The sequence below is a fragment of the Amphiura filiformis genome, chromosome 5 (genome assembly GCF_039555335.1).
Source record: "Amphiura filiformis chromosome 5, Afil_fr2py, whole genome shotgun sequence".
Taxonomy (NCBI): Eukaryota; Metazoa; Echinodermata; class Ophiuroidea; order Amphilepidida; family Amphiuridae; genus Amphiura; species Amphiura filiformis.
Window position 1 is genome coordinate 12,304,470 of NC_092632.1, and position 13,609 is coordinate 12,318,078.

General features: G+C 36.7%; 1 protein-coding gene across 1 annotated transcript; it reads left to right on the top strand.

Moving 5' to 3' along the window:
- Positions 1 to 2,640: 2,640 nt before the first annotated feature.
- Positions 2,641 to 12,016, top strand: LOC140152635 (mechanosensory protein 2-like). The gene is given in 8 exon segments (XM_072175059.1): positions 2,641 to 2,794; positions 5,319 to 5,443; positions 5,980 to 6,135; positions 6,749 to 6,901; positions 7,587 to 7,693; positions 8,494 to 8,572; positions 11,319 to 11,442; positions 11,445 to 12,016. Coding segments are annotated over 8 exon segments (867 nt in total). The 5' UTR covers positions 2,641 to 2,736; the 3' UTR covers positions 11,510 to 12,016.
- The last annotated feature ends 1,593 nt before the right edge of the window (positions 12,017 to 13,609 follow it).

Genomic DNA, 13,609 nt, shown 5'->3' on the forward strand with positions numbered 1-13,609 from the left:
CCGTATGTACAGGAGCATACACTTCGCTGATCAACTTTACAATAGGTCATACTCAATATATTTTTACCAAGTTAGTCTGATTATATAAATAATAATTAATACTATAATATTGAATGGCTTATTTTCGTGTGATGTATTAAGTGCAATATAATCTTGTATCACACTCAAAGCCATTCAATATTATTTAAATATTTGATAATATTCTAAAGTGAGTATAGCTACAATCCAAAGAGATAACTTAAAGTTACGTATACGTTGGCCAAAGATGATATGATTAATAAGTATCACAATTATTTTTAAGATAACTCAAAGTTAAGTAGACATTGGCCAAAGCAGATATGACTCTCGCAATTAGAGATAACTCGAGGTAAGTATACATTGGCCAAAGCAGATATGATTAATAACTCTCACAACTCGATGTTAACTTAAATCAAGTCACAGACAGAGAAATCAATTATTTCATGGCAAGTTTGAACTGTAATTTTCTACCATGTGGTAGGTCTGTATATACGTGCGTCCATACTCCTGATTCCAGAATAGTACAAAACATTTTTTTATTAAAAATATTATCCTGTTTATATACCAGTTAATTTTAGGGGGGGTGCCGTTTTCCACACAAAATGCTAAAATATTGATTTGGCTTCTATTGTCAGTTACATGTCCTAATAAATGATTAGGATTGTGCTTTGTTTCATTGGGTAATAATATTTTTTAATCCCAAACAATTATTGCTGTATACATTTTGTTCATCTTTAAATTCTTATATAGGGCAACAGGATGTTACCCCAACCCGTGTGAAACGTGATGGGAATGTGACGTATTATAATATTACTATTATGCACAAGTATTTGTATGAAACCTAATTTTGTAAAAAAAATATAGCATAGGCCCTAGGCCTAAAGTATCAAATTTACGATAATCATAATTGTAGGCTATTAATTAATGAAAAATGGTGACATTTATACCGTATTCCTTCTACATTATAAGCAAAATTAAGACATGGTTGCCCAAGTAGGGTTTTTGGGTTTTTTTTTTTTTTTTGGTTATTTTAGTTATGAGCTAACCGTATGTTCTTTGTTGTTTTACACATACCAATGTTTTCAGCTATAACTCACCTTTCATATAGGCCTATGTCACATTTTTGTAGCGTTTTGTAGTTACTATTTAGGCCGAGTTAAAGCTGATTATCCTGATGCAAAAAATCTGACAATTGACTTCACCGTGTAGTCCTCATGTAATTGCTTGCTTGCATCACAAATAAATAACAGTAACCATGGTAACAAAGAATCTGTTGTTTTAGGTGATATTGAATTTTGGCAATCTTGGTATAGTGCCTCATCACGAGATGACCAATGTTTAATTACTACGTAACAGTTCTTTTGCAGTTTAGCCAAAATGTAAGGCAATATGGAAAACATAATTGGTTAAAAATGCGGATGGTTTATTGTACATGTTAACGTGTTGTACCAGAGGATGATTTAAGGAAGCCCCATCATGCACTGTAAAAGTGTTATCACTAGAGTTTCAACTGCCACTTTACTTTTCAAATCCCATTGAACTCTGTGCAAAAGATGTTGTTTTAGAATTGCCCGTGTGTCATTATTACTTGGTCGATTTCAGATCTAAAGTGATGTATGCATGAAGGATAATTCACACCTTCTGTAGATAACATAAAATGTGAAATCGACCAACCTTTTGAAGGAGTTTTTATTGTAAATATATCTGTCAAAATTCAAATTTCACCATGCACTTGTGTATGCAGTGGGCGGGCAGTGGTGTCATGTTCACTCACACAGCTGTGCTAACCGCAAGACTTGCTGGGAAGTGCTTAAATCATCCTCTGGTGTTGTACCAAAGATGTGATATACCTTTATTGTTTTGTCTTTCATGTTCGTATCATTTATAGTGGAATACACGTTTTTTCTGTCGAATTTAATATGCAAGATTTTGGTTGGTGGATTCAAAAAGTGAAAAAACTAAACTGATATGATAATACAAAATAATATATGCTAGTACAAGGGGGTGTGTGTTATCAAAAATAACTGGCAATGTAGGTTCATCCTAACACTAACTGGTATTGTAGGTTCATCCTAACACTAAATGGTATATTGTAGGTTCATCCTAAATGTATATTTAATCCTCTCCTGTTTTACAAATACAATTATAAAGTTCATAGTGTTGGGCAAAATAGAAACTCGTTCCACTATTTGGTACATTTATATACCATATAACGGACTCATAATATTTTGTTTAACTGTAAATGAGTGTATTTTATAATAAAAGTCGTAATTGTACAGAATCGATCATTGATGTGTCTTTATTACTTGAAACATGGGCAATTATGAATATTATTACTCGCTCTATTTCTGCTTTTGATATCACAGAGCAAAAACATTTGTCCGGAATGAGTGATACAGGTGAAACAAAGTTGGCCAGGCCAACTTCAGGCGATGTCATTGGTAAATTGTAACATTGGTGCATATGATAATAATGTCACTGTAAACTTTTAGGGTATGTGGTAGCTACAGGTTCTCATCGTTTCCTGTTGATAACTCGACATTGACGAGCCACGTGTCACGTTCAACTTAATGGAACGTCACGAACGAGGGAAAATCCAGGTAAAATCCGGGTTCTCTGCTATACAACATAACCACACCAAGACGCACAACTGTCGGACGCTTGCTCGATTTGCCGTCTGGTATAATTAGACAGCACAGGTATAGGGCCTATACTTATATGGATCAGGTGGCACATTCTGAAATAGACTTGAAAATGGAAGAAACGGACAGAAGAGGTAAGGCAAAAGTATTACTATTACAGCTTATATATTTAAGTACAAAATGAGATTTATAATTTTGAATGTGATCTTATAATATGAAATTGGTTAACTTTTTGGAAACCTGATTTTTTGGTATAATTGAAATGTTACGTCCCAACTTCAGCCTAAATTGAATCGGCCAAAATATTGTGTTTGTCAGGTAAACAGAGCCATTCCGACATAATGTCACATAGAACTCCGCGTTGAACAGCCAAAATAGCCAGGGGTTTCACTTTATACCTTGTTATTTCGGCTTAAAAAATGGACAGAAACTTTTCGTGACAGTTATCAACAAAATAAGAATGTACATTATGGCTTTAAGGCGAGTGGGAGGAGCCATATTTTTTCCATTATTAGCCATGTATCTAAAGAACTGTACCTCTTTAATTATTAATACGTTAATCTTATATGGTAGGCCTATACATAAGTCAAGAAGCCAATAATCACATTTATATTTTCACATAGGTCTTGCGGTTCTTGAGCCTAAGCGAAGTCTATATATCGAAACGAAAGTTTTGACATTGTCCCCCCTCCCGTAAAAAATAATGCACATATATATAGGGCGCCAAATCAGGTGCGGATTGGCCCCCCCCCCCCAAGAAAAAAGGAGAGGAGAGAAGAGAAAGGGGGAAGGAGAAAAAAAAAAAGGAGAGAGAAAAACAGAAGAGAAAGGGAGAAAAAGAGGAGAGAAAGGTAATATAATTGCAGGTAACTGTGGTAATTATGGGAGGGCGAGTTAGCGCAGCGGTAATTCCCTCGCTTTGCACCACTGAGGTCCCGGGTTCAAGCCCCGGCGCGGCCCAAGGACTCATGTGCACTTGGTTTATCCCGATTCCATGCTCGCTCTCGCAGGTTTTCTCCGGGATCTCCGGTTTCCTCCTGTATCGCAAAAATCGGTGATTAGTTGTTTGGTTATCAAAAACTTCCTTCACCCAATGGAATTTGGGGAGCTGCACAGATAATTGGTGGATGTTACAATCCAAATGCGGATAGGTGTGCGCCGTTCGGCAGCAACCTAGTTGATGCGATCTGATTGTGATGATTCACCATTGCAGCGAAATTACAGCGCTTTGAGTCCTCTAAGATCTGGAGAAAGGCGCTTTATAAATCCAAAATGTATTTATTATTTATTTATTTAATTGTCGGGTCGATCGTGAGTATAATAATTAATATAGGCCTGTGATTATTCATAGGCATTGCTTGTAGGTGGATTCTTGGCCCAAAGGCCTGTGGAAATTACTGGGGCCCGCTGATATGCAGGGCTCATCACATTTTGTCACCATCAATCCATATGCATGCGTTAGTAATCGCGAGTCTCAATTCTTATAATGTGTCAGAAGTACTAGACCAGTGGACCACATTTAACATTTTTCAAATTGAGTTAGGGCCCTTCTTTTGTTTAACATGTTTAAAGCAATGATATAAATAGTGTAAAAATTATGCACCAAATTGTGTCAATCGGACGGTTTTTCGGACCTTCATTTTACTTCTGAATTCTCAGACACCCTCCTAGCTACGTATAGTGGATAAATAGGCGCCGTTTTCGCTTCTGCTTTCGACACCCAGCACTTTATGTTTAACACAATTTAGCGGCCTATAAGAGGGACATCTTGTGCACGAAAGGCTTCGTGGGCCGTCATACAAGTTTTCGGTTTTTTCAAACTAAAATTTTATTGCCAAAACCAAATGGCTTCAATTAGGGATCCGAGAAAACAGAAGTATAAGCTACGATAAATGAGATAAGATGCGAGAAAAGAGAAGTAAACTATACGATAAATGAGATGAGTCATGGGCAGAAATCCGAGAAAACAGAAGTAAACTACGATAAATAAGATAAGTCGTGGGCAGAAATCAGAGAAAACAGAAGTAAACTACGATAAATAAGATAAGTCATGGGTATAAATCAAAACATGAATGAATGAATGAATGAATGAAATCCGAGAAAAGAGAAGTAAACTACGATAAATGAGATTAACCGTTTTCCTTGTTAACTATGGAAATTGCCGATGATTCAGCATGTTCAATGCAAAATTATATAATTTTGTAATTACTTTTGGTAATATTACTAAAATGTATACTCTGTAAAACGGCATAATTATATAGACATGTTATATATTAAGTATCCCGGTCATCGTCCATACCAAATATGAAGTTTTTAATTCATTTAGCATGTTTAGTTTCAAAGAAATAGCTAGTTAAAATGTGACAGTTTTGAATAAAAATGAGAATTTTTTTTAAATATCGGGTCGGTTGCCATGGAAATGAAATAAGACTCGCGAGTTATAAAATTGCCACCGCGTATATATTTGTTTGAATTTGAATCAAATTCCATTCAATTATGAATTTCTCGATCATTCCGATTTCGTTTTACACGAGTAAGTGTGGTATCATCAACGGCAGCTAACAAAAGTATCCAAACGTTCACATTAAATGTATTGTGGCCACTCAAACATGTCAAAGTAGTTTTTTTAATGACTTGGTATAATATTGACAATTGCAGCAAGTAGAGAGCAGCAAGCCACTGAAGACGGTGAATCTTATGGTGTATGTGTCTATGTCATGATAGTGTTTTCCTGGATACTTCTCATCTTTACCTTCCCATTTTCTCTCTGTTACGCAATCAAGGTACATTTACATGTATAATAATGATCATTTAAAAGGCCTCCAGTAATAATAATTATAGTAAATGCATAATGCTTGATACATTTGATTCATCTGTATGTAACAATGGTATAAAACCACATTGTCTAAAACAAAAGAGAAGTATATAAGATAAAACCCCCAGGATCAAATTTTCCCAATGCTAATTAAAGTACTATATACCCTTTATCCCACCCTTTCTGCATAAGCTTGCATAGATAGTCAATGCAAACACTTGCAACTGCAATCGGAGGTCCCAGGTTCAACCATCGCTAAATTCCACCAACTGATTGCTCTTTCGGACTCTAATACTTCCATCTTTACGTATATCACCCCCATACGCGTATGGGGACAAATCAGTCCAGTTTTATTGACTGATTTGTCTTCATGGGTTAAGTTCTCAATCGTTAAACGATACAAAGGAGGAACATTAATTAGGCGATGTTCCCTCAGTGATTTGCTGAAAAAATGATATCAATGTATAAAGCAATTCGTGCAATGGTTATCTTTTACTTTTACAGATAGTCCAGGAGTACGAACGTGCAGTTATATTTCGGATGGGTCGACTTTTACCAGGTGGTGCCAAAGGACCGGGTTTGTTCTTCATCTTGCCTTGTCTCGATTCGATCATAGTAGTTGATCAAAGAACCATTGCATTTGATGTTCCACCACAAGAGGTATGAATAGATGATGTCTAGTCAGACTCCCTCCCGGGTATAGTCAAACTTGAATCGTTAACAGGCAGTATATTAAGGGCACTCATTAACCATATTTCTCTTTGGTGGTGTGAAATCTAAAGGATCTATACATGTGTCTCAATTTCAGATTATTTTCATTTGAGCATAGTTTGAGCAAGAACGATGGATGGGGTTTTTTTCAAGCAGAATCATTGTGTATTATATCTGCTATCTACTGAAGATATAGTTTGATCAAGAACGCTGGTTATTTTTTTTTTTTTTCAAGCAGAATCATTGTGTATAACTGATAACTGCTATCTACTGAAGATAGCATTGTGATTATCATGTTAAAAGTTCACTAAATGAATGAACATTTCAGCAGGCAGCAGTCCATACCCAGCAGCCATATTCCAATTGCTCATCAGTGAGTTTCTCTACTTTCTCCTCCTAATCTCAGTGAATGGAATTTGTCCAGCGTGATGTCACGAGGTAGCCGGAACGTATTATAATAGACCTATACATTTTAACACTATATGCATGCAACTTTACTGAACTTGCATGGAGTCTCGCCTTCTCGCAAGATATTTTGAACAACATTTTTTTTGTTTTCAAGGTGTTGTCTAAGGATAGTGTTACGGTTACCGTCAATGCTATTGTGTACTTCTCAGTCTTCAACCCAATAGCATCCGTCGTCAACGTGGCCAATTACCATGATTCCACCAGATTGTTGGCTCAAACCACTTTGCGTAACATTCTTGGGACAAAGGTATGATAGGCCTATATAGATGATCATGATTTATGATCATATGGTGATTATAATTGCATATACACTCAACAAGTAGGCTATACATGAAAATGAATATCAAACTTGTCCAAAATGCCCACAATTCCACAGTGCGCTAAAACATGCCGGTTGGATGATATGGTGGAAACAGTACAAAATGGCCAGAAATCAGTGGCCAGAAATCAGTGACTAGCACAGCAACAGTTTCTGACTGGCTCCTCCAATTTGGAAGGAATACAAAAAATGTTCATAGACTATAAACATAATAGGGAGTAGATTTTTTCTCATTAACTTGCCAAGGCGTTAACTAGTCTATAATGTCTGTATGCAACCATATGTAGGCCTACATGATGTGTGTGGGTGTATTGGATTGAGGCGAGGAATCTATATGCTGGGTCTGCACATGTTCAGTGTACCTGTGGTGCAAATTAAGTGCAGGTCACATCTACATTCGGTAGCGGTCTTGCAAAGTTTGAAAAGCCAAAACAACACGCAATATTTCAGTAGTAGAGCTATTTTATAGACCATGGTGTAACTAAAACATTTTTAAAGAAGAGGGTGAGAGAGAAAAATAGCCCGACGCCTTGAATCAAGGCTATTTGAGTTTTGCCATTTAAATAAAAGTATCCAGTGGATGCTCAAGTCTCTTTCTTTTTCACACTTTTAGACATTGGCTGAAATGTTAAGCCACCGAGATTCTTTGAGCGCCGAGTTGCAGGAAACGCTAGATAATGCAACGGATCCGTGGGGTGTAAAAGTAGAACGTGTGGAAATGTAAGTAGGCCTATATACCAATCATAAGAGACATTCAGGAAAGATATAAAGAGAGATCATAGAGATACAAAAGTTTAATAAGAGAAGCTGATACGAATCTCTGAGAATTAGGTACATAACATTATGTTTGGTTTCACTATTCTTGTAAAACCAAATAAGTTCGATCTTGCGATCAGTCGACCATCGCTGCTTGGTCGATCCTTATTATTTATAAAATCAATAAATTGACTACTGTTAATTGTAATTACATATGAATCTGTGCATGTAATGATATTCACCAAACCAAATTTTCCAGTTATGTAATTCTGATTACAAACATCGAAGCAGCATCGACGGTTGGTCCAAAGATCGAACAAATTTGGTTCTGGTGTCTTATGATACGACCCCTTCTCATATGCCATTGTATAAACGTAGACGGACGTCTCAAGTTATCCCAGCAAACAAAAAAACAACGTTTTTGACAAATTATATTTGCAGGAGGTTAGAAAATGTTGGCAGAAAACGTTTAAATGTCGGGTTATATAAGTTACTGCAGTGCAAATATTCTAATTATTGCCAAAATATTTGGCAAACAATGTTTGCAAAACAACATTTTATAATTATATTTTGACAACATTTTAACAATGTTGTTGTAGTGTGTTTTCATACAAAACGTTCCATGACCTGTATATAACCCGACATTTAATGGTATTAAAACGTTTTTACAAAAACCAAAACCCGTACCTGTTTGAAACATTTTTAAAAACGTTTTGTGTTGGCTGGGTATGCTAGTTTTGTGTGTTTCTTCTCATTCCATGCAGGAAAGACGTGAGCCTACCACAGCAACTGCAGCGTGCCATGGCGGCTGAAGCTGAAGCTTCCAGAGAAGCCAGAGCAAAGGTGAGTCCATGATCCACTTTGCGCATTTAAATTTGCCAGTGTTCAAGTTTGGTCTCGAAGAATTCATGACAATTATTCAGAATCGTTAACTTTAATAGTTTCAGAACACGAAACAATAATGCATAAGTGATTTTTCAACAATACTTAATTTTTTAGCAATATTACTTGTGGGTAACGTATCTGTGGGCCCACCTTTGTCTTAATCGTGCAAGTGTAAAAAATAACCGACTTAATACCCATACTTGATCAGTCATCACTCAATGTACTAAAGTCTGGTATGGTATTTGGCTTCATTTATCACAGCGTTTTTTTCCGAGGGGAGTAGAATTTAGGTAACGTATCTGTGACGACATGAACGTAACCTCAGGACTTTTTGCCATTATTAGACCTGATTTTTTCCCCTTTTAAACCATTGTTTTATGTACCACATATATAATATAGAGTCTGCTTGATACATCACATATATATGATAACATTCATCTAGCCAATTATTTTCACAGTTTGTTATCCATAAGAAATATGGTAACGTATCTGTTAACTATATTGGCGACATAGACTCAAAGACCTGTTGGAAAACTTTAATAACCTGTGTTGTGATGAAAGTAAATTAAATTAAACTTCAACACTACTTGTTTATTTTCGCTTACCGGGAGCTCTTTCGAGGAACTTCCTCGTCGTCAGCCGATGTTCCTTTTTATACGCGCATGTTTAACGAGCAGGGACACATTATACGGAACGCTCCTTGGCTGGCGACATGAAAAGTTATATTAATAAAAGTCATTTCTTTCTGACGAAACAAGTCTGAATACGACTAGTCTACGACTTAAGACTACGGGCGACACAGATTTGGCATTTTGAAAGTTGAACACTTTATCGGAGAATGTACCTCAAGATCACAAGTCATCATGGTCATGGAGGGGAAGTTAAGGGTCGCGATGATGATGATTGAAATTCGGACAGTTGTTCCGATACCAATTTGTTTTCTCCATATCGATTTTTCGATTTGAGCGAAAATTTGGTTTCTGTCGGTATTGGTAAAAGTTTTAAAATGCGGTTAATCGGTGGCGTGCGCATGCAGCTATAGGGGCACAGCCCAGTTTAAGGGATCTGGAATGAGCGTTTTGAGCATTTCGACAGTATTTTTTGTGGGACATGAGAGCACATCAAACATATCGAATTGCATTCTGAATACGAAGAATGTCTTTCTGATATCAAATAATTTTCATTTTTTGAAATGACGATATAATACAAACTTTATGACAAATTATCAAAATTTGATATTTTTCACATTTGTGACATGATCAAGGGGAATGAGTCACATGTCGGCCCTGGTCGAAAATGAGTTTTACACATGTTTCTAAAGAGGACATTTAGAGCTTTCAGAAACTGAAAACCCCATGTTGATATGACTTTTCTTTGTGAAGTTATGTCAATTTATCAATCGCTGAAAACAATATAAAACAAAAGAATTTTAACACTTTCTTTGCCAATATCTCAAAATCAATATTAGCGACATCCGGCTCATTTCCCTTGATCATGTCACATTTTTGATATATAACAGTCCTCGAAGTAAATTTTGTAAATCGAATGATATATTCTTAAAGTGTATGTAGCTGGGAGGAAAAGCCGACGATCAATTGAAAATTTTGACCTTTCATATTGAAGATATGGATTTTTTTTCCCAAAAGACCTATTTTTTGTGTGTTTTGGGGAAAAAATCCATATCTTCAATACGTAAGGTCAAAATTTTTCAATTGATCGTCGGCTTTTCATCCCACCTACATACACTTTAAGTATAAATCATCAGATTTATAAAGTTTACTTCGAGTACTGTTAAATATAAAAAATATCAATTTTTAATGATTTGCCATAAAATGTGTATTACATTGCGAATTTCAAAAAATCAAAATTATTTGATATCAGAAGGACATTCTTCGTATTCAGAATGCAATTCGATATGTCTGATGCAGGGGCGTAGCCAGCTTTCTTGGTCGGGGGGGGGGCAAAATAAAATTTCGGGGCACAGACGAAAAAAGCTTTATTGGGATGATGTGCGCGCACAGCGCGAAAAATGGTATTTTACACTATTTTCGCCCATTATCCGGCTGACGCGCGGACATTTTTTGTATTTTACACTATTTTGGCCCTGAATTTTGCTAGACTGGGCTCCTTGCCCTTTTCTTTTCCTTTGCCTTCCTGATGTTCTCATTTTTTTGTCATAGTGGCACTTTTTTCTTTCATTTTTTTGTCAGGGGGCACTCTGCCCCACCTGCCCCACCGCTGGCTACGCTACTGGTCTGATGTGCTCTAATGTCCCACAATAAATACTGTCCAAACGTTCATACCCCATCCCTTAACCTATCAGTCGGGGGTAATGATCAGTCGGGGGTAATGTTCATTCGGGGAACTAGAGTAGTCAGTGTTCATGTCAGTTTTCTGATAAGATCATTAAGATGAAACAATGCATTAAACTTAGAGCATAAGCTTTACCACTTTACCCCTAAAAACGGCCACATGATTTAAGGTTAAAAAAAACTAAAATCCATGAGGTTTTGGAGACTTCTTGGCCCCATAGACCCTGGGAGTTTTAAAAATTGTGAAACCAATATTGATCTATACATCAATCCTGCGCACACACCGCTGCAGTTATATCGATTATGTTCAACGAAAACTTCCAACCACCTCGTCTTCTTATTGGTCGAGGCCGGTTTAATCTGTTTTTACATGTGTTATATTAATCTTACAGGTCATCTCCGCAGAAGGAGAACAGAACGCGTCTCGTGCTCTCAAGGAAGCTGCCGATATCATGTCCGAATCACCATCAGCTTTGCAACTCAGATATCTCCAAACACTCCGTGCTATTTCGGAAGAGAGAATTCTACCATCATATTTCCTCTGCCCATTGATATATTTGCTGGTCTAATTCAGAAGTCTTGATAACTTTAACTGTATTGTTGAAATATTTCATTTTATACTGATACTATTATTATTATTGGAATTTAGTTATATAGGTCTATAAATTAATTCTCGATCTTTTTCTACGAATTTCTTGATTGTTCCTCGTATTATGCAAGTCCTTTTATACCATGGGGCCAGTGGCGTAACTAGGGTCGGTAGCGCCCGGGGCAATAAACAAAATTGGCGCCCCTACCCTCCCCCAGAATTTCAGTTAATTCTTGAAAGAATTGCGCGCGGAGCGCGAGAAATTTTGGACAAATAAGGCCTACCACTAATTAATTTTGGTTACTAGAAGTTGAATATCGGTCTTAAAATGTTCTTTCAATTGATTTTGTGTTGAAATGCGCGCGAAGCGCGCGAAAATTTTGACTTTCATCACTTGGAGGGGCGCAGAATCGATGCTGGCCCTGGCTGAATTGGTCAATTTGGCGCCCCCCTAACGGTAGCGCCCGGGGCATGTTGCCCCCCCCCCCCCCTAGTTACGCCACTGCATGGGGCCTACATGACGAGTATTTCGTGATCCTAGCATCCTCTTTTTTCACGGCAGTGAAATGATGCCACTTGCACCCACATCTCATATGCACAGTTTATCTCTTACATATCCTGTGTCGACTCATGAATAGCTATATAGCCCACCAGTGTGGTTAAGAGGCTAGGAAATAATTCCTAATATCTCATACCCTAGTTTGTATGCCTTTATCTAATCTTGCCCCACATAGACAACTTACTAATTAGCCTTAAAGCCGGGAAAGAGTCTGTTAAGTGGAGGAATTTTTTAGCCTTTTTTTATTCAATTGGCTTATAGCCATCACATGCTGACAATACACATAACTGATTGGTTAATCAAAACTACCATTTCATGGTCAGGCCTAATCACAAAGTAAACATAGGGGTAGGTGCAGGTAATATGGGACAGCAGGTAATATGGGACACCTGTTTTCATTTTAACAAAAAGTAGCTTAGAGAAGGTAAACACTTTAAGTTGATTTATTAAGTGTTTAGAGACATCAATTGTGCTTCTAGAAATGCAGTTTTGGAGTCTGTGTATCAAACTCTTGTAAATCAATGCCCAAAAGAGTGAAATTGCCCAAAAAATTATGTCGTTTTTTTGGCCTGATATAAAATCAATGACGTCACATTTTATGATTGTGTATCCAAAAACTCTGGTACTGAGGGGGCATTTTTCATTTTTTATGATCTTTAGGTGATGGGTTAAGCTTATCAGCAGGTAAAATTCCACTGACAAGTGGCACTTTCCTTTTATAAATGATTATTTTCTCTGATTTTCAACTGAATGGGTGCAGGTAATATGGGACACATAGGAAATTGTGTGCATTGTCAATGCGAAAAGCAAAACTATTTAGAAAATTGAATTTTCTTGTAGTAATTTGCATTTAACATTCAAAATCATGTAACAAAAATGTTTTTAGAACAAAAGAGTGATTTTCTGAACTTTTTGATTTTCACCATAGAGATAACACAGTGTCCCATATTACCTGCACATGCAGGTAATATGGACACTTGACGATGACGTCATTTTGACGTCATAGCGTCCAAACAAACATAAAAACAAGGTAACATTGCCTGTTTTATTAATCTTAAAGGACAGGTTGTTCATCATAACAATCTCTTGTGGGCATATCTTCTTTAGTTTTTATGCAAATAAGCTAAACGTCCTTAATGGTCCCATATTACCTGCAGGTACCTATCATCTGTAATTAGAAAACTATGCAGCAGGCGATTTACTTCAGAAAAAGTTCAATATAATACATTGCACAAAACTAAGTCCATTATCTATAGTTAATTGAATGTTTATTGACTCTTGTAATAACCCATGTGTATAAACCTGTATAATATTGGTGTTCATAAAAGCTGGACCATGACCCTGCCATAAAAATTCCTTTAAAAAAGGAATGGGGCGCCCAATGTGAGCTTGGTCGTGATGTGGTGAATTTCATGGTGTTTAGATTTGGTATTATTATCTCTTGCAAACCCGGTGACACCTCATTATAGAAATCAGACCTGTTGATAGGTTGTAAGAGGGGATAGCCCTTTTCAGGCACAAATTGGGCCCTATAT